At 37.3% G+C, this 22,393-nt stretch overlaps 1 protein-coding gene across 1 annotated transcript; it reads left to right on the forward strand.

Moving 5' to 3' along the window:
• Positions 1 to 1,348: 1,348 nt before the first annotated feature.
• Positions 1,349 to 17,760, forward strand: LOC6565356 (cholecystokinin receptor). Its single transcript, XM_001991157.2, has 5 exons — positions 1,349 to 1,761; positions 15,292 to 15,492; positions 15,567 to 15,842; positions 15,968 to 16,154; positions 17,254 to 17,760. Exons 1-5 carry the CDS (start codon positions 1,515 to 1,517, stop codon positions 17,702 to 17,704), a joined length of 1,362 nt encoding a protein of 453 aa, XP_001991193.2. The 5' UTR covers positions 1,349 to 1,514; the 3' UTR covers positions 17,705 to 17,760.
• Positions 17,761 to 22,393: the final 4,633 nt, after the last annotated feature.

The raw sequence follows: 22,393 nt of genomic DNA on the forward strand, positions 1-22,393 counted from the left end.
CTCATTGTTCTAAAAGAAGATTTCCTCATCTATGCCATGCGCAGCTGGAAACAATTTTAAAATTAAACTAAAAGCACAATAATAAGGGAAATGTGTAAGTGATAATATTAGTTAAGCTGAAGTAAATCAAACTAAATTTATATCAAAGTTATGATATCTAATAATAAATATAACATATGAAAATGGCTTAAACTGATCTTAAAATTCTATTCTTCTATTTTCATTGACCATAAAATATCATCCATTTATTCAGTGGTGACTGGTGCCTCAATTAATAGGCTTCTGCTTCTCGGTCTGGATATGAAAAGCTAAGTCAAATAATAATAATAATAACAATAATAAATAAGCTAAGCTGATACATATACCTATATTCTGGGAGGGAGAGATGGATATAATTCAGGTTTCAGCAAGATTAGCTGAGGCAAACAGACACAGTGACAGTCTGAGGGATGCAGTTTGATTCTGGTCAAGTTGTATATGCAGGCACATATATAAGACTGGCATTTAATTAACTTGGCTTGAATACTATGGGCTAAGACCTTTGGTGAGGACAACGATCCGTGTGATGCTGCATGGGCAGCTGGTTGCTGTGATTATTTGTTGAATGCCCACGCAAATTTGTATGGCCACTCGTTGGCCACAACTGCCAGCAACATGTTGCAGTGCGGCATGTTGCTGCCACATGTGGTGAGTTTAGCGTACAGGCGCAACGCAGGCGCCGGCACTGGTGGCCATTTGGGCCGACTAGTTGCCAACGGCTCGTTCAACGTAACGGTAACGCAGGCAGACCGAAGCGGGCCAGCAAGCGACAACGCTGACGCTCGACGTCAACGCTTGTCGTGGGCGTGTCGTTGTCGTCGTGCATATTGTGGACATATAAACGTCCGTTACGAAGCAAATTGTTAAACGCCAACCGTTAAGCATTGTCCTCCCTCGCCCATTGAGAAGCCAAGCGATGCGCGCGCTACTCGACGCGCAACACTCTTTGTGATTTATTTTTTTTATTGTTTTCCATTCAGTGCAACCAGAACCAATAATCGAACGCAGAAGTGGAAGCAATTAGCGACATCGCTTAAATATTGGTGATCTCCTTTCGATACAATCAGATAAACACACACACACACACACACACACACACACACACACACATGTATAGTGGCAGCGCCGAGGATGCTGCCAAAATGGCGGCCACCTACAAAGCATTGCTTGATTATTATGCCAATGCTCGCAGCGCTGCTAGTCACATAGTCTCACTGACATTGTCACCGCTCAACGAGACACTCGACGCGGCAAATGTCAACATCAGCAGCAGCTTCAGCAACAGCAACAGCAACAGCAGCAGCAACAGCGCCAACAGCAGCGCCATCTATGAGGATGATGATGAACTTGCCGCTGGCAATCTGTTTGCCATCACCGAGGCGAGCATATCGATAGCCGGAAGTGGCAGTGGTAGTAGTAATAGTGGTAGTGTTACTGCTTCCGGTGGTGCTGGTGCTGGTAGTGGCGGCACTGAGATGCCTGCCTGGCTCATACCCAGCTACAGTGTGATCCTGTTGTGCGCCATTGTTGGCAATCTGTTGGTCATCTCAACGCTAATGCAGAATCGTCGCATGCGCACAATTACCAATCTATTTCTGCTCAATCTGGCCATCTCGGATATGCTGCTGGGTGTCCTCTGCATGCCGGTCACCCTCGTCGGCACACTCTTGCGCAATTTCATCTTTGGCGAGTTCCTCTGCAAGCTGATACAGTTCTCGCAGGGTAAGTTTCCATTAAATTGCAATCTTCAATGTTCAGATTTTCACACGGATATGTGTGCTAAAAGGGCTGTGGCTGTAATTATGTAACTATGGCTGTGTGACTAATGACGTGTAACTAGGCAAGACTTAATTGTGTAATGTATCCCATTTTCCTTACACATGTACACATGTCATAAACTGGAACCACCAAACCAAACTGGCACAACTCAGAGTTGATCATTTTCGAGTTTAGCTGCCAAAACTGTAAATCATACTCACGTAAAGCTCAAAATAGAGATAAGCTCCCGGTTTGAAGCCCTTCTTGAGGGCATGCAAGTGGACAGATGTGTACATGTCACCCTATCTGATACAATATATAATATATATATATGTACAAATGTGGATTATTCAGTTAAAAGCGAAATCTCAAATTGGAATCGCATGAAAAATGATTGCATAAATATATATATATTATAAATATATACTATAGAAATATATATACTATAGAAATATATTTAAATTTCATTTTACACATTGACCAAATTAAAGCTCATTTTTAATCCTTCCTCTTTTTTAACTGCAAGCAAACAAAAAATATTTGCAGTGCGTGTTCCCATGACAAAGGGCTAACAAGAGTTCCACGAAGTGAGGGATTCTATTAATAGCCTAAAAATAAGTAGATGCTCGTCAGGCCCTTTTGCTCTGCATAAGTAACGCAGAAATCAACGACAACTGAATTTTAAATTCACGTATTTGAAAGCAGCATACATATATATATATATATATATATATGATAATATATATTGAATATGTAATTAAATTGATGCACTAAATGCCCGAAGCTTGTCAAATATTATCTTATTGAAGATTAAGACAACTTAACGTGCTTAGATACAACATTATTGAGGTGTTGTTTCCTTTTAAGTACGACATTAAAATTGAATTCGAAATAAAAATTAATGTGTTTCTGAAAGTGAGTTAAGTGAAATGCTCAAATTTTTATGATTGAAATTGAGTGTTATTTATGTGAGACTGATTGGATAGTGGAAGGACTTAAGGCATATACGCAATAATTGAGATGAATGCAATAAGATATATTCATTTAATTGCTGTAGCAGTTATCTGGAGAATGTTTGTTTGTGTTCACTAAACAGGTCTTAGCAATGTGCTCAACTTAAATTGAGATTTAATTTATTTAATATGCTTCTTTGACACAACATCTCTTACGGCTTTACAAATCTGACATTTGATGCTGCCGCAAATAGTGAGTGAGTGTTTGTGTTTCTTTGTGGGTGTAGGTGTGTGTGTGTGTGTGTGTGTGTGTGTGTGTGTGTGTGTGGGGGGGGGGTGGGGGGGGGGGTCGCCTGGGGGTTAGCCACATGTTATAGCAGAAAACCAAACCAAAGTATATGCCTGACATCTGGGACTGTATCATTTTATTTAGCTGAAACGTCGTGGGAGTGGGGGGGGGGGAGTGGAGGGGAACGACATTCATTTATACAATTATATTACTCCCCGTCCCTCCTCCCGTTGTGCACGTCCATCCATTCAATCCGGGCGGTGTGAATGTCGCCTGTGGCTGCTGCTTGTCACATTTGCGACTCCTATTAAAATGGCTCAAATTAAATAACAATTTATATACAAAGAAATAAAAACGCTTCACAATTTTATTTGAATGTCTGCGCTTTTCAATTGATATTGCTCAGCATTTCAATTGCAGGCTAAAACTGTGCTAAGAGTATCCGAGTGGCAGCAGCAAGAATCAAATATTGTATACCCAGATGCTCATATATCATACACAAATTGAGTTTATTTTGAATGTGCAATGCACATTATTAAAAAAAATAGCAAGCAAAATAAATTTACATTTTTATATTTGTATTTGTGGATTTGAAGATAAAATGTTTCATTTAGTCTTTTTAAAAGCCGGTTACAAGCTACTTCTCTCTGGAATAAAGCATTTCGGCTTACTATAAATTGCAGAGGATATTCTAGTTGTGTTGGAAAGTTCGTAACGCATTATTGGATATGTCTCCGACTCCGTAGAGTATAGATATATTCATGATAAGCATCATTCTAGATTTGGTTTAGCTTATGAGGCAGTTCCAGTTTCCAGTTCCATCTGCGAAGGGCAAAGACGACAAAAGGTTTTTCAGAATTAAGAGTCTTGTGTCTTAAGAAGACAATGTTGTAAGTTCTTGTGGATGTGGTAAATCGCAGTTTCTTGGAATATCTCTGTGTATTGGAGCTAATGTGAGAACAATTTGCTTTTTGACAAGATATCCAGATGAAACTCGGAAGATATGCGTGTCATTTAGTGCTTCACATGTCAAATAGCTGTCATAGCCATAATCGGTCGAAAGATGAAAGTTGTAGGATCGAGGTTGGCATAGACAGTATTATCTCACAAAGGGTGTCACAATATATACGTTAAGGTACAGTTATGTTTCCCACTGATGGAGTTTTTTCCTACCATATTATTTTACAATATTACTATACACACCTGGCGCATATTTGAATTTTTACAAAGTATTTCGAGACTTAGTTTCGAGTTAAAGGTATAAAAAAAAGGATTCATCGCAGTTGTGCCTATTGATATGATAGTGCTGAGGACGTTCATCGTCGTTATTCCCTCGATTGAATTTATAATGAAATTTAGATGTCCGCAGTTTGAAACCGTTCTGCAAGGGTATGTAATATTCGGCGAAAGCTGTTCTTTGAAAGCTGCTGTTACTTGTTTCTTTTCAATTTAACTTTTTCTTTTTTGCCTTTTGTGTCGCCTTATTTGGCAGTTGCCATTTGGCATCCCTAACCACTCGATGATTCGTGGCGCCGATTCTTATTTTTGCTGCTCTTTTGTTATGCAAATGACATGCAAAGCAAATGCGAAGGCGTCGTCACACAAGCAACATGTAGCACAACAACCATGTAGGAATGCAAACAAAAACACAAAAAAGGGAAACAATGATAAATTGCAAAATAAGAAACAAGAAATCGCAGACGCCTGGTGTTCGCGCTGCTGTGTCCACTGTCCACTGTCCACTGTTCACTTTGGTCGGGAACCACTTTGCGTATACTCAACGTGGCGTCCCATATAAAAGTCGCGCTGTTTTCCGCCCATTATATGCCATCACTTTTCCCAAGATAAAATCTGGACGCGTGTTGAGCATTTCTTGTGTTATTACGTATTACATTACATTTTTGTATTGCACGAACCTTTCGAGAATTGTAATAATTTTCGCTTCCATTTGCCACTTATTAAGGATGTGCCACCAATTTCTAGTACTATACGCGTTGCACATACAGATGAAGACACATTTATATACAGCTGCTTGAAATATGCGATTATTCAAGATTTGCCATTAAAACGAAAAGCTCTCCTCAATTTCAGTAAAAACGCGTTGATAAAAGACGCAAGTGGGTTTCATAACTACTTTATGAAATATAATCTTTAATTCATCGCCTTTTCAATAGTTTTCATTCATCTTTGTGTCGAGTCACTTATAATAGCATACTTTTTCGGTTTTAAGTTCCATTGTCATGCATTACAAATATGGTGGTGAATGGAATTTCAAACTTAATTTCATTGCCCAAATAATTGTCACTCTAAGCACAGAAAAAAATTGACTGAATTTTAGAAAATCGCCATGAAAACTAGAAACATTTTTTTGTTTGTTGGAAATAAATTCCAAGCATAAGAAAAAAATGTATTTTAATTAGATTCGTTTTTTCTTTTGACTTTTCAGAAATATAGTTTTTTAATAAACAGGTGAACATATTTCTAAAAAGTCTAAATGCAAACCTCCATTTAAAAATAAAAATAATTTTGAGAAATTTAGAGAATTGCGATGAAATTTCCGCCTTAGAGGGTGAGTTAGTGTTTCTTATTCACATATAAAAAGCAACATTCCGGATATTGGACTTAAGCAATTTAAATGGAAATAATTTTAAATCGAGCATTTTGATGATGCGTTAAACAAGCACAAATTGCGTACCCAACTTGAAGTCATTAAAGCTACTCAAAATAACGATTGCATTAGATTGAACTTGATTATGTTGAGAACTTTAGAAAAATATCTTGAATCGAAATGAAATTCATTATTATTGCTTTTGATTCGGCTTTAAAATTCACAACATACTTACTTACTTAACCGCAAGAACTGCGGGGTAACCTGACGTCGAGTATGCCACACTGCTGTAGTCTCTTCGTTAGGCTCATTGTTTCATTGTTTGGCTTGTCGCTTACATAAGTTTCTAAATAAAATTTGCCATCGGCCTTGAGAGGCCGCAGCAGTCATAAATTTGTTTGTGGATATGGAGCGTGAGGAGCGGGGAAGGGGTGTCCCTGAGCGGGTGTGTGTGTGTGTGTGTGGATATCTGTGTAGAAGTGTATGCTTGCTAATGCGCCTACAACATAATCATAAACATAAGCAACAATAAGCAGCGAGCTGAGACCTAATTCCGCCTAATTGTCTGGCCAGCTGAAGCTGAAGCGTCCAACTCCCAAGCTGCCGAGAATTCAAAATAAATTTCATTTCCATTTTCTGGCGCGCCTTAAGTTGACAAAAGTGTGACGCCAAATTACTTTGCACCCACGCAGCGATGGTGCTTCGTAGTCAGCGGAATGAACACTGAAGCCGGTGTCCTGTGTGGCAAATGTGTTTTTAATAGAATCTGACTTGGCAGCAAGTTTTTCTCTTTCAGCTTTGGTGTTTGATTTGAAATTATTTTATTGGTATTTCGTTGTGTGGGCTCTTGCTAACATGTATACATGCTTATCCTGTTACTATATCACAAGGGTCAACAAAAGCGAGCTTAGTAACACAACCACAAGTCAAGAAAAGCATTTAATTTAAATCCTGCCGCCTAACACAATACAAGCAAGTGAGCACACGACTCAGCGCTACCCTGTTTTCAGGAAAGATCTATATAAAAAATCAAAAGCCAAAGCATACAAATATTTTGGAAAGTCAACTCCACAACCTCAGGTGAAAAATTGATGTTAGAGATAATGTTTTATTGCCTTTTGATATTCTTGATTATTTAAGCATTTCGAATTCAGAATCTCAAGAAAAATTAGCTAAAAAAACTGTTTTAAAGTCGCTCTGAATTTTTAAAAATCGTCATAGCTCCCTTTATTATTTTGAAGGTATATTCCTTAAACGGAAGGTCTAAAAACCATTGTGTTTCTTTTTTCTTTATTTCAGGTATCACTTTTTGTAAAATTTAGAAGATATATGATACATTTTCAGGGCTATTTTCTAAATGTTGTTATTTTGTTTAATATAGCTCGTTTAAAGATAAGAATTATCCAGCCAGCTATGGTACCGCTTTTTCCTCATTCAGATTGTACTTTTACATGGTATTCAGCTGGAATTCGGCACAGACGTCTAATTTTTTCAAGGTCTGGGAAAATTGAAAAAAGCGGTTTTTCCAAATTTATTTATTTGCTGATTATTGCGGGAGGTTACGAGCACACTACCCCCCAAATATGATGACTGGCAAGCTTTAAAATGTTGTATGAGAGTATACAAAAAAAACATTTTCGTTCTTTTGGAGCCGTTTGTACCGTAAACTAACTGAGAGGTATACAAAGCCGGTCAATACCTTTTAATATACACATATGTGAATAGCGCATGTATTGGTGCTCAAACAGACACGCACGTATTTAGGAATGTTTTGGTATCCTGACCAAATATTTGTCGTTTGGGATAATTGGGTGTATTTTAAGGCATCGCTTGGACTTAAGTCAAAATATATATCGAAAGAAACCCGTCGTGACTGTATTTTAGTGGGCCATTATTATAATTGGCTTACTCTATTTAGCAACGGAAAGCAGTTGGGCAAAAGTCAAACAAACTTTTTTTTTTGGATTTATGCTTGAGTAAGTTAATCAATGGAAGTATTTATGGGAAAGCAGCCAAATCCCAAAAATGGTCAGCAAAATTCTTGTTTTAAAATATTAAATATATCTGCCCTAGATGTAGTCCCATAAGCTGGCCTCTTCTGGATCGTGTGGATTTTCTTGATTCATTTGTTTTGATTTTTATTGTAGGTATATTTGCATGCAAATATTTGACTGTACATTCAGAACAAATTTGAAAATCACTTTAGTATCACCTTATTATTCAGAAAGCATATTTATTTTTGTAAATATGTTGTTGTATTGTTTCTGAGCCACGTAGCCTCTAAACCGCACAGCAGCTCAACTCTAAGAGCGAATTTTGTTATTCTTCTGTTAAATTCAGAATATATATTTCTAAAAATAACAGTTTGTACTTAAACTTTGAATGAAAATATTTTCTAATATTAAGAAATATATAAATTAAAATTAGAAAAAAACCTTTACAATTTTAGAAAAACTGTTTTTGTACATTTAGAAATTATATCTAAGAACCAGAATAGGTGTCTAGTTTTCCTGACGATTTTTTGTTAGTGTATGCATGCATTTAATTTGATGGCATGTATAAATAAATATATAATTTGGATTATGGTGAAATTGTGTTTATTAGCAATAAATTTAAATAGGACGATGGTAGTGCCATTTAGCATTTTGGTATTAATAGCCTTCATTTTGCCATGAAACTCAACCGTGCTTGGCTCAGTTTGCTTCGCCTGTGCTAATGACGGTACTTTAATTTCATTTCATTTACATTGCTGTAAAAGCAAGTGGCGCCTGCATTTGGCTATTACTAATGTGTGTTGTGGCAGTTAAATTCATTGTACCCTTGAGCGACACAATCACAATCATAATCGGGGCCCAGGTATGTTTTTACACAAGAGTCGCGCTAGCAAGTAATATGAGTTGGTAAGAGATAGATCGATAGAAAGAGAGCGCTGGAGAGATTGAGAGAGAGAGAGAGAGAGAGAGAGAGAGAGAGTGAGGGAGAGAGAAATAGATAGAGTTGTATAGAGATGGAGCTGCGAGTAAGCTGAGTCCAAGCAAAAACTCATCAGGCAAATTGTAAAACTTGCCTACACTCCGAAAAAATATCGTCTTGAAATTTAAGAAAAAATAGAAACATCCTGAAAACTAGAAACATTTCTGGTTTTTGATATTAGAAACATAAATATTCCAAAAGTTTTCAAAAATATATTTCTTAATAGTAGAAAAAATAGTAAAAAACAAAATTTAAAAAAACCTTTCTGAAATTCAAAAAATGGTTAAAAACACTTTTAAAATTAAATTCATATGAATTTATAAACTATGTAAAAGTTGCGACATCTTAAAATACTTATCTTTAATCTTAAACTATTTAACAAAAAAAGGTAACAAGAATTCTGCATACACATCTAAAAAACAACACATTGAAAATTAGACATATTTTTTTCTAAATTTTAGAAACTTCGTGCGAAAAGTATGTCGATTTTCTTCAATTCAGATTGTTTTTTTTCCTGTGTGCAGTATTTGCTAGCAGCTCTTCTGCTTCTCTGCAACAGCAATCTAAGCTACCATAAAAACAAAAATTGTGCTAAAAGGCAAACAAGGGCCGAGCACAATGTGCAGCAGTGTTTATGGTTAATTCATGACTGACCATGAACCAGAATATATTAAAAGTTTGGGTTTAAGTTCGTGCTACTTAGTTTAGTCGCATATGTCATGTGTCCGTTTTTCACACATATTTCAACGTGATTAACCCATGCTTACAACACATTTTGCATTTTATGTATTAAAACTTTCGTTTAACACATGCTTTCCACAAGCAGCAACTTACATAGAAAATGGCATTTCAACAAAAGCAAAGTACAAAACTAAATGGTGCTGAAGTGTACTACGTTTAAAGTTTAAATAACTTTCCAACCGCATGTTGTCATAGTGAGTACAAAAGGCACATTTATTCTATACTTTTGTGAAATTTAAAAAGTCGTTTTATACTTCAATTAAAAAAAAAAAATAAGGACTAAGCTTTTGAGTGCATGCACTAGCCTTAGTAAACTGATAAATTTATCATTTATCCAACACAATCTACTGAAAACTTTTTAAATTCGTTTGTGTTCATTTACATTCAATTTACATTGTATGCAACATGCTTACATTTTAAATTACAATTTACCTATGTCTTTTAACTTTACACCAATTAGTTTTAATTTAATTAATTTGAATTTTGATTGAAATATTTTAATGTTTGTGGGATGATTGTTTATTGTTTGGTGACTTCTTTTTATTATTTAAATACGGTTTTCCCTATCTACAGCTTAAGTGTTTTTTTTGTATACACTCCGATATTTATTGGAGTTCGAAACTGGACGGACGCTGTGAATCTCTCCTTGAAGACGAACACCGATGGGACTTAAAATATATTTAAGTATATCAAAATAAAGAAAATAACATCGCTCGAAATACTTTGTGGAATGCAATAATGAAAATAAGCTGAGTCCATTTTTCAATTTAAATCATTTATTGTTAAAGAAACTGATATATCTATTATACATTTTGATTAATTTGCGCATAAGTACCAACTTTTGATACTCTGGCATGATGCTGCAATAACTTGAAAAATCAAAGCTCACGCCAGTGAGATCAAATTAAAGTTTTTCTTTTGTGGTTAATGACTTTGGGTTTCAATACCCGTCCAGTTGAACAGATTTTTGTCTGTAAGCATTCGCTGGGTTTGCCAGACGAAAGTTTCAGCCGTTGGAACCTTGCTGAAAATAAACTTAGTAATGAATTCACATTTGATGCTGATACTGATGCTGACTCGACTCTCGAACTTTTCTGTGTTTCGAAATTTTTGGTTGCATTTTAAATGCGTAGCTAAACACCAAATTCTATTAAATAAAACTTGGATAAGCCTCAAAACATAGACATTGGTTTGGTCTACAAAGCAGCTGAGCTACAACAAAGTTTCGATACACACACAACCAACGAACAGAAATTAAATTTACGTAGAAACTTTAAAATACTTATTTAATTTGATAAAAAGGCGGGTGCCAAGCACTTTGCCAAGTTTGTTTCACTTTTCAGTTAAATAGAATTTTTTGGGCGTGCCACGACTTGAAGGCTGCAGCATTTTCTCGACAACGCCCCGGGCGATTTCACGGCGAGGAATAAGCTGTCATTGTAGCGCTTAAATACTGCCAAGTAAATGGCAGTATGTGTTAAATCTATTGAACTTAATCAAATTTGCCAGCTTGCTGTTACGCAAAGTTTACCCAGCTTGAGCCCGTATCTTTTAAAACAAAAACAAATAAATACAATGTTTATTTTGTTTCGGGCAAATTACATTCCATTCCCCAAAGCAATAAAACTCCAAAAGTGACCAAAATGTGCGGGCTTCCATTGAGCCTTTCATCCATGTCGTTTTTAAATTTCAATTTCGATTGCGAACAACTTAAAAAAAAGTAAACATTTTTTTAAACACTTTTCTTTTGTATAGAATGTACCTATTGAAACTGGGTAAAGGGATTTCACTAGGCAACAATCGATTTGTACATTTTGAACGTTTGTTGTTGAATTTCTGCGACTCATTCAATTTATGACAAGTATTGGTTACAGAGTATCTAGATCGAGATTTCTTTTCTGAAGTAATCTTTTGTTTGTTTGTTTTTTTTTCGGGTTTGCTTTATCACCGAATTGAAAGTTGTATTTAAGGCTAAGGATATTTTTCACTAAAGCTAGAAGAATAGTGCTTGGCTATAATTGTCAAATAATTGTTACTTTTGCTGGAGGTTTATCTTGACTTTATACACACATATAGTGAACTTTGAAATTGGAATTCTCCCCCTGACCATGGATCAAGAATCGAAGTAGCCACAAGTATTAAGCAGCGAGGGCGTGCCGAGTACTTGAATTATGGGATTGAGAATTGAGATTGAGCATTGAGAAAACTTTGTCATTCTTCTATAAGCAGCTGCACTCAGTTGACAGTCCTTGGTCAGCAGGAGGGGGCGACCGCACCGAATGTTAGTGAATCAAAATTAGTATGGCAAAACTTTGCCACGTCTCAAGTGTTCCCGAGCGAAAAGTTTTTTAAGCTATGTGCAAATTTTTAATTTGCCGTCTAGCAAGTTGAAGTTCATCATTCATTTTGATTATATATGTACATATGTATGTGTTTTTGAACATGATGACGGCGACGTGACGGTTGAAGTTTAGCAAAAACTTTAAGAACTTATCGAAACTTAGTTTAACTTTATGTGATCTACATCAGCACATGTCACATGTCACAAGTATGGTAATTTAATTCTTAAAATTTAAATCAATTTATTTCATATATTTTTGCCTAATTTATGAATTCATTGCTAAATAAACAAAATAAATTATAGTTAATATTCATAAATGTAATATTTTTATTAAATTTAGAGATTGCAAAAAATAAGCATTGTATACTGGTCCTGTTGGGTGGTTTTTGAGGTCAGAAAAACGCAAGGTTGTGTCTTTCTTTGTAAATTCTTACGTCAGCTCTTCTGGTGTCAGTTATAATACAATTAAATATAAGATACCACATTTACAAGCATTTCAGATAGTTCATATATTCACTTATTTTTTCTAGCTTTCACAGCCTTATTATAGCCCTCTTACCCGTTTTCACCAAACACAAAACAATAGCTCTTATTGCTAAGTCATTGTTTTTCAAATAAATAAATATTGTGCTGAAGAAATAAGCGAAAGCTTGAATTGTGTCAATGATTATCAGCTATCGATAACTAAAGGTGCGGTTGCGAAAATGCCTTCGATAAGATCGTCGTCGTCTTCCAGAGAAATGGAGGCGATTGCAAGGCAAAATGGGAAAACCCTTCCGAGCAGGTTTTAAGCCAGCAACGCTTCTTAGCCAATATCTTCTCTCCGAGCAATCCATTTCCGCGCTCAATTACTTTTCTTCTTGTTTTAATAATTATTATTAACTTTTAAATGCATTAAAAATGCAGCGTCGGCAAACAATTTATTAACATACTTAAAGCGACAAATAATTGATCAAATTTTTAATTCCTTGCCAACGTGTGTAAATACATATTGCCAAGTTGGTTTCTACGGGGTGCAACGCTGCCACTAGAAATTAAATTCGCAATTTCTTGCATTTTGTTAACAAAATATATGATAACAAGAGAGAACGTTGCAATCGGGCGTAACCGACTGCAAAATACTTTGATGCCATAAGTTAGTCCAGCAGCTAACAAGTAGCCAAAAACAGGATGGGTGTAGCCAATAAATACTGTCCAAGTTTGACTTTCAAATTGTGATATATATCAGCTAGTAAAGTTTCCTCGCAGCTTGGTAACTGTAGCTCTTAAATTACGGGAGATATGAGAATTTGAAAATGTTGGGAGCGGGAGTGGGCGTGGCCAACAAAATTGTTGGAGTACGATCTAAGTAATTTGCATTCCAAGTTTGGTAACTGTAGCTCTTAAATTGCGGAAGATATGCACATTTCAGGCTTCTAGGATCGAAGTTCCTGGGGGTGGCGACTGAAAATTTATATGCCGATCCTTGGAGGAGGTTATCAGCAAGTCAAATTCCAAGTTTGGTCACTTTATCTTCAAAATTGTGGGAGATATGCGGATTTATCGAGTCGGTGTGGGCGTGGTCATATAATCCTGCTATCGGTTTTTAAAGGCGGCTGCCAGTAATATAAATACCAAATTTGACGGCTCTAGCTTCAAAAGCTGCGGAAAATAAGGGCGGGGACCTGGGGGCGGCGGAGTTGGGCGTGGCAATTGTTGATTTTTGAAGGACATTGCCAACAACTTACCAACCAAATTTGGTCAGTGTAGCCTTAAAATTGTGGGAGATATGCGGCTTTATCGATTTGCGTATATCGATTTTATCGATTTCCCAACCCCCTATTGGACGTAGCACTCCATTTTTTACACTTTGTCGGACGACTGCAGTAGGGACATTGCAGAAAACCAATATACTATGATATAAAAAAACATGACAGCACTGCCAGTGTTTGTAAACCAGGCCTTACTGTGGGCGGCTGACAGCATGCAACATTTATTGGTAGCAGAAGTGGATAAAAGTGTTGCATACTTTTGGGTATGGATTGCTGAGCATCGAAAAATACCCTGTTATACTTACAAACTAAAAGTGGGTGTGAGCATGCTTGCTGTTCAACTGTAGGCAGGTAGATAAGCAGTTTGATTGATTGGCTGCAAACGCTTTGGCAATGAAATCATTTTAAAATACAAACGCAATTTGTAAGCACCTTACTGTGGGAGTGTGATTTTGGGAAGGCGTGAGCAGTGTGTGTGTGTGTGTGCGTGTGTGTGTGTATGAATGGGTGTGTATGCATGCGTAAGTAATTCGATTGGCGATTGCAAAACTGACATCAAAATAAGACAAGCAAAAAACGGCAGACACATCGCAAGACTATAGAATCAACATGGAACACAAATTCAATTTCTATGTTTACTTTTTCATTTACATATGTCTATAAATACATATGCATAAGAATTTGTTGTTGATTGAATTTGATTTGTGTGTAACTTGCACAGCCAGCTTACTGAGGGCATCTCGTAAGCCCGCTCAGCCGCATAAGTCCAAATTTTCGACTCAGCCTCAGGATTTTGGGTTCAGGAGCACTTTTCGATTCGGATTCAGAATCAGATTGCAAATCAGGCATCTACGTCGACGTGTTAAGCATATTACGTATACGACACACACACACACACACACACACATACATATCTGAGACACCTCAGACTCCAAGAAAATATAAGTATGCGTAGCGAGGCGCTTTAACAGACCCAAATTTATAAGCGTCAGTTGGGCGATAAAATTTGATTGCCGCAAATAAAGCGAGGCAGGGGCATAACCATGGCCATGGCAAACAGGCTCCACAGCGCCACACCATGCATAAATACCGCAAAATTTGTTTAGCCAGCCAAAACACAAACGAATCCGATTCTGCAGCGCACACGGCAACAAAACCAGCTAAAGTCCAAAAAAACCCGATGACATATGGCCAAAATGTGCTCGTGCCCGTTTACGTTTGCTCTGATTACGACTTTAATCAGCAGATCCTTCATTTCCCCACCCGATACTGTCGCGCTCGTTTCTGTTTATGTCTTAGCTCATATGCCAGCGATTTGCTAATAGAACATTCTACGCCAGGCAATTTACGTGGCAAACACATTTCAGCCATATCTACAAATTCATTACTCAATGCTGCTGCTGGTACAAGCCATTTTGTACAGAAAAAAACATTTTAAAAGCTTTGGTCTTAAACCAAGATAACCCTATATCTACACTGAGAAGCTTACTCTATTATAATAATTGTCAAATGTTTAGAATGAATCAATAAATCAATATCTAATTATGTCAAAGCCCCCACACCGTACGTGACCAAATCAAAAATTGTTTAATGTTTGTGTCTTTGATAAAGCTTCTTTTGATTTTTTACATTATTTAGATGACCCGATGGGATTTTTTTACAAAACTATTTTTCCTTAAGCCATCCACCAAGAGAAACACACAGTAATTGATTTATAAATATATAAATATATCACATGAATTATATATTTTTGTAATTATAATAAATAGCGAAATTAGTTTTGTTGGTTTCCCCAATCGATATTTAACGAGTTGCATTTGCGTTGGCGCCATTTACAGCGGCTTCTGTTGCCGTCTCCTCCTGGACACTTGTGGCCATCAGTTGTGAGCGATACTACGCCATCTGTCATCCACTGCGGTCGAGGTCCTGGCAGACAATTAATCATGCCTACAAGATAATCGGCTTCATTTGGATCGGTGGCATCTTGTGCATGACCCCAATTGCGGTATTCAGTCAATTGATACCAACGAGCCGGCCAGGTGAGTGACAAAATTTTGAAGCTAGCTGAAAATTGGCAGCTGGATTATTGGTACTTTATTGACTTTGCCGCCAGGGTATTGCAAGTGCCGTGAACAGTGGCCCGATCAGGGCTACGAGCGCTTCTATAATCTTATGCTGGATCTCATACTACTGGTCCTGCCACTGCTGGTGCTGTGTGTGGCCTATATACTCATCACACGCACCCTGTATGTGGGCATGGATGCGGGCAAGGAACCAAGGATGCCCCATAGCAGTGGCAGCGCGCAAGCAATGGCAACATCTGCGATAACCGCCACACCCGGCAGCAGCAGTTGTGTCCTGGTGCTGAACGCCATTAGCGAGTACAGTGGTAAGTATTGGACACGCCCATCCGCCCATTCGCCCATTCGCCATTCGTCCACACGCCCACACGCGTCACGCCCTTGCCAAATGGTATTTATGTGGAAATTTGCGCATTTAATGCATTGTTCGCAGAGAGTAGCAACAACAACAATGGCGGAACGACTGGCGCGACAACAACAGTAACAACGAACACAACAACAACCACAGCGACAACAACCACAACGACGGCAACATTGACAACGACACCGACAACGGTGACATTGGCCAAGTCTGCGAGCTCATCGCCAAGTTTGCGTATACACGACGCAACGCTGCGCAGGTAAGCTGTCGAGTCCTGGAGTCCTGTGACCTTTCACCTTCAGCTATAAACATAACTTATTTACAAGTCAGCTAAAATTAATTTTTGAGTGAAGTGGACCACTTTTGCCCGCTATTTTCTGTTTTGGATATCATTAATTATATAAGCAAATTACTTACATTTAAAACTTTGCGGAATTATATTGTTTATTTATTTATTTTTTATTTTTGGATAATTTATAATCAATTATGATTTTTGGTATTTGCTGGAGTAGATGCGTTGCAATAATTTGAAGTTTACCTAAGTATTTTGAATCAATTTGAAATATGTATTTATGTATGTATTTAAATCCACAATATATATAATAGTAATAATCAGTGTGAAGTTGAAATTAAGTTAGGCTTATATTCCGATTCGGGTACGTAAGGTATACAAGTTCCGAAATAGATTCCTGTATTGTTTCATATGGTATTCGGTTATGTATTGGTACCTTGACTGTGATTTAATGAACAAATAAGTAAGACCATTCCAGTCGGGCATAATACTCTGGGTACCATCTGAGTACCGGTGGCAAAGAAGCTTCTTGCGTTTGAGCAGAACATGAGTAAAATGGGTAAAACAATTTATTGCAATGAAGTTATTCAAAGGTAAATAACAGGCAGAAAGAAGTAACTCTGACCATAAAGGGGATATGAATTTTTGATCAGCATCAACAGCCGAGGCGATATATGAATAAATGGTTGTTAGAGACCATAAATTCTCGTATAATCCAAGAGAGATCAAGTTCATTTAGTTTTATCGATAAGTTCATCAGATTCGCAAATATCGCTAACTATTAACTAATAATATCAGCTGCGGTATTTTGGATTTTGAATTTAGGTTCCGATTCAAATTCTAAATATCAATTGGTAAACATGCGGGTCCGATTCCATTACCGGGTGACCGTCTGACAGCGTAAATATTTTGTTAATTTGTTTAAGAAATATATTATTATTATTAAGTCGCTAATCTGCAGAATAAATGTAGTTGACACTTTAAACAATATATACGATATAGTTGAGTACAGAAGAGGTGGTTTAAGAACCGAGATGATCATGGAACCTCGAATCTATTTTTACAGATCTAACGAAGCTAAGACGCTGGAAAGCAAGAAACGGGTGGTAAAGATGCTGTTTGTGCTTGTCCTAGAGTTCTTCATCTGCTGGACGCCACTGTATGTGATCAACACATTGAGCATGTTCATTGGACACGCACTGTATGAGTACATTGACTACACATCGATCAGTTTTCTGCAGCTGCTGGCCTACTCCTCGAGCTGTTGTAATCCAATCACCTATTGTTTCATGAACGCCAGCTTCCGGCGTGCATTTTTGGACACGTTCAAGGGTCTGCCGTGGAATCGTAGCGCCAATGCTGGCGGCGCGCTCTCGGCCAGCCAGGCGGCGATGTCCAATGCACCCGGCCTGGCAATTGGTATGGACACCTGGCGGACACGCTCTCGTCACGACCAGCTCTTCAACTCCGTGGTATATTCAAACAGTGCTGCCGCCGCAGACAGTCCGCAACTGTAATGCGAGATACTGATGAACTCGTTGTATGTAGTTGTGCTTGTAAATATGTAAAAATTGCGTCGATTTTTTTTTGTAACTTTTTTTTATATATTAATTAATTGTTAAGTACTTTTCATGTTTCAATTAAAACTTCCTAAGGTTGCAAACAAAAATAAACAAAATGAACTAATTATCGCTTGAAATCAGACGGTTCAGTTGACACGTAATCCACTTCCAGAAGCGCTCCATCCTATAACGCCAATATGGACTTGAAATCAGACGTTTTTATCTGAATCTCAGCTCTCCAAAAATTTGATCGAACAAAGGCTTAGTAATTTTCTTATTCATATTATTACAGCTGTCATCGCCCATTGAATATGTATGAGCCATTTTCGCTTTGTCGGCGTATTTATATACATTGTGCTTTGCATATAACTTACTGATATCCCACGACTGGATGTAATCGCATCTGGGATATAAGCTCACTTTCTGTGTGGCGACCTTTTACTTGTGGTACCTCAACGCCTCGTCTGCCTACTCAGGTGTCTCGTATATCAAATTCATGCGAGGGTTGTACATCTTCACAGTTTTACGCCTATGCAAAAGGAGGTCGTGCAATTGGTGTGTGTTGCGAACGGGCATTTCCTTAGGAACATTGGCCAGTGGAAATGGATTGGAAAGATGTCTTTCAGATTAGCAGCGCACAAAGATTTCGTCCGCCACAGTGTCAAAATAGGGTTTTAAGTAATTATCGTATTTTTCTTATCTTATGCACATTTTCTTTCATTATGCACAATTTTATGTGGACTGTATTTTTGTATTTTGGAAGATTATTCATGTAATTGTGGTGGAAAAGATGATGTTTAAAAAAGTTATCATTATACAAAATAAACAGGTAAAGGAAAGGATTGATTGTACAAGGAACGCCGCCTACTTTAAGGAATTAGAATAGAATGGAATTGAGCGTTGAATCATAGGAATATTAGGCAATAGTTAAATCATTGTATATACTAAAAATCTTGAATTATAACATAGCAAAGATATTTCATATACATCAGATAAATAATAATAATAATAATAATAATAAACGCTACTAATAATATAAACAAACGTTTTCATAAGCAAGTATTTGGGGAGCTCCCACAATTAGAAATTATTGACAATGGAGAGGGCAACAACGAGCCAAATCGCTCACCCAATAAATTAAGTTAAGCTTAACAAAAACAAAACAAATAAATAAAAAAAATAGTTAAAAATTTATTCCAAACAATTTCGGCAAGAATCGCCTTATAAGATGTGGCAAATTTTCGGAATTACCTAATAACACAAAATTGTAAAACTAAATTCTGCTTTTAAGAAAACGGCCTGAAGTCGTTTACATAAAATGTAACAATTGTTAATAAGAATTGAGGTTCGGCAAAGTTGCTGTCTTTGCGTTTAATTGTCGCCACAGTTGTGCTCTTGATGGTTCACAAATTTCGCCTCCTCCGATACAGTTGTCAGCGCTGGCTCTCAACCGAGTACGGATGACCCTTGTCCTGAACATAACCGGCTGGATGACGTTTTTTTGCATTTGCTGTCATCGTTCAGCTTGCAATTAAAACACTCATTTGGGTTGCCTCAATTATAAATTTGTGGTGTGGAATATAGAGCGAGCTGAGTGGACACTCAACTGTGGAATATAGAGCAAGATGAGTGGTCACTCAGCTAACAGTTTTAACAAGAATTTAACTCGCTGTACACACTGTGACTATATTTTCGTATTCTCTTCAATTTAGAAATTGAAATCTTTCATCTATGTATATGATGTGTATAGCCATGTCTCGAAATTAGCTTGTTTTTGGAATTAGTAAGTCTTTTCAGAAATATTCCGTAATAATACAAAATTTTTCTGAAAAGTTCTGCAATCATTTATTTTCGAAAAAAAAATGCATTTTTGAAATTTAAAAAGAAAATGATTGACATTCGATCTCTCGACTGTAATTTTACAGTTTAGCGGGATGAGCACGAAATTCTAAATTTAAAAAAATTGCCCTGGAATGAAAGGGAATATCTTATTTTTAGGAAGATAGAAACTTTCATTTTGGAACTATTATAAGGTAAGTTACTCTTGGCACCAAAAGCGATTTTCTAAAATTCATATAGATTTTTTTCTCAGTGTATAATTCAACGTCTGTAATAGTTCATATGGGGCCAGTGTGCACTGCTTGAATTTCTTTAAGGTATTTGTTAGAGGTTCACATAGTTTTCTTAGAAAGTTCTTCTTATTTTTGTTCTTGTAACCTCAACATCTATGTAATGGTTCTTTCAGTGTTCATTTGGTCTTTGCTTCTGAAAAATTCCAAGAGAATTATTTTCTTGGAGTGCACTTTATGGCCACCATATTGGCCAATCATTCGTTTCAGACATTTATCGTTAAGTCCACAAACTCGTTGATTGACTCTCGTTCGTATGCGGTTCAGTATACAAGCATGGCTCTAAACGAGCTGTTGTTAGTTTTTCGCTCAGCATTTTCATTGTCCCTTAAGTAATTTAATTTATGAGACCCCCGCTCCAACGCAGACGTACATACACACACAGGCAGGCTGGAGAGAAGGAAAGAAAAAAATAAAACTAATAAGTGTAGAGAGAGCTACACTAGGAGATACCCAGCATTCAGGGCGAACCGACAGTCTGCTAATTAGGAGTTCATTTACTTGATAATCTGATAAGCAAAATCTTTTTTTTTAGCGTATTAAGTGGATTTGCACAACTTAATAATAATCATTTTACCCTTTTATATTGAGTGCAATCTATAAAAGTTAAGAGACGAGTGGCCATAGTAAAAGAAGAAATAAGCAAAACCGCATGCTGACCAAAAAAAAGAAATTTGTTGTCAGTGGCACATGTAGTGATTGTCAGTTTTGTTGCCGTTGTTGCCGTTGTTGCCTTGTTCCTTATTTATTTTTTACATTGCCACTGTGACAGAAATAAAACAAATTGTGACTGCGCTCAGAATTTCAGACGATATAACTTACTATTACGCCTAGCCTGCATCTATCTTCATGTGACTTTATTCATGGCGTTTTGTGCGGCGTTGGCAAAAATAAAAAATGACGACGAGCCCACACACATCTTGTTTATGCTGAATATAAGATACCCTTGCTACCATATGACATATATAAAAATTAATATTCTATTCATTGTCAAAGAAAAGTGTTTTTCCATACAATTTAATTTTCTAAATATATGGAAATTGGGAAAATCATAATACCCCCAAGAAGGGCATGAAAGAGTATAAAAAGCGAAAGTGAAAATTGCTGGGCTCATCGCGTGGTAGTAATCTCGAATGCTTGGATTTGTATTTGCTTCCTTTGTTTGAGTTTGGGTTTGAGTTTGATTTTGGTTTTGGCTTTGGTTGTGGGACTTAGTTTCAACTCAATGAGTTTGGTTAGCGTGCGTCCAGGCAAATGGCAAATGGAACTCACTCCGAGTGCGAAATATCTGCAATAACTGAGTTATGAGATCAGTGCATTGGGGGCTCAAGAATGCTACAATTAAATATATATAAGAAATACTGTATACCCTCACATTGTCTCAGACCAATCAGTCGTCCTACTATCTGAGGCAAGAAAAACGAATGTACATTGGCAACTTAATGAGGCTATTTGTTGGCATCAGGTGACATTATTCATGAGGTTTTTGTGCTGAAGACCTCATCAATTTAGCGTTGCCATTGGCCAAGACAGTGCATAAATTGTAACCGCAATTGATCTATAGCAAAGTAACGTCCATGATTTATTGAATGGGTTTCCCCATTTTCTCGCATAGCGAAATATAAATAAATCTTTTGCCTTAAAGAGGCAGATTTTCTTATTAATCATCCAGCTTTATTTAGTACCTAGCCGACCACTTTGCAGTGTATCACAATCTTTGAGAATGGTCGGCGATGCCTTGACCAAATTTTTACGATTGTCTTCTGACCGAGCAGTGTCTCAATCAAATAAACACCGAATGAAACTGAGACTTTAATCAAATGCAAATAAATATTCAAGACACGCGTCGAGAACTACAGCTCCCCAGCTTCTGTCTGGCAACGTCCATTGCCTCGAAAAAGTGCAAAGGGAAAGGGAGATAGAGGGAGGCTGGCGTATGCCCATCAGAGGCATCAGCTCCCCGTGGTCTATCATTAAATAAACAAACGTCAAAGATGGGGCCAATTGAACGCCCTCGATTGATGGCCGGAAGTGGCTGGCCAAACTTCGACACTGGTGATGACGATGGAGATGACGAAAATGATGATGAAGATTCAGATGCATATTAGAAACGTATGGACAAACTCTGCCGCCGGCAAAGCACAGACTCTATATGTAGTGTTGAAATTGAATTATCGATTCGAAAATGCTGCTTACTACCTACACTAAACGTTGCTCCAATTCGACACTTGGCTGGGGAGTCCTGGGGAGCTGCCCAGCTCCATTTGAATAGCCTTCAGCACCAAACATTAAACATGTGTGTCCTGGCCATGTTCTGGCCGTGTGCGAGCTATTTGCTATTTACTGCTTTGCTGGTATACATGACATGCGTGTATAACTTGCCACATGCATATTTGATTAGAATCCAGTAGCAATTTGCCCGCTAGCATTAGCAAGTCGCATGAGAAACATTTGAAAATAGTCACTGAATATTCATACACAATTTGCGAAAAAGTACCGTTGAAAACATATACGT

The sequence above is a fragment of the Drosophila grimshawi genome, unplaced genomic scaffold (assembly GCF_018153295.1).
Source record: "Drosophila grimshawi isolate 15287-2541.00 unplaced genomic scaffold, ASM1815329v1 contig_848, whole genome shotgun sequence".
Classification (NCBI taxonomy): domain Eukaryota; kingdom Metazoa; phylum Arthropoda; class Insecta; order Diptera; family Drosophilidae; genus Drosophila; species Drosophila grimshawi.

Bases quoted from the DNA above. Each gene is read 5' to 3' on its own strand.
- LOC6565356 (XM_001991157.2), top strand. From the start codon at position 1,515: ATGCCTGCCTGGCTCATACCCAGCTACAGTGTGATCCTGTTGTGCGCC. The intron at 1,762-15,291 runs GTAAGTTTCCAT...CGCCATTTACAG, and splicing joins GCTGATACAGTTCTCGCAGG to CGGCTTCTGTTGCCGTCTCC. The intron at 16,155-17,253 runs GTAAGCTGTCGA...CTATTTTTACAG, and splicing joins CACGACGCAACGCTGCGCAG to ATCTAACGAAGCTAAGACGC.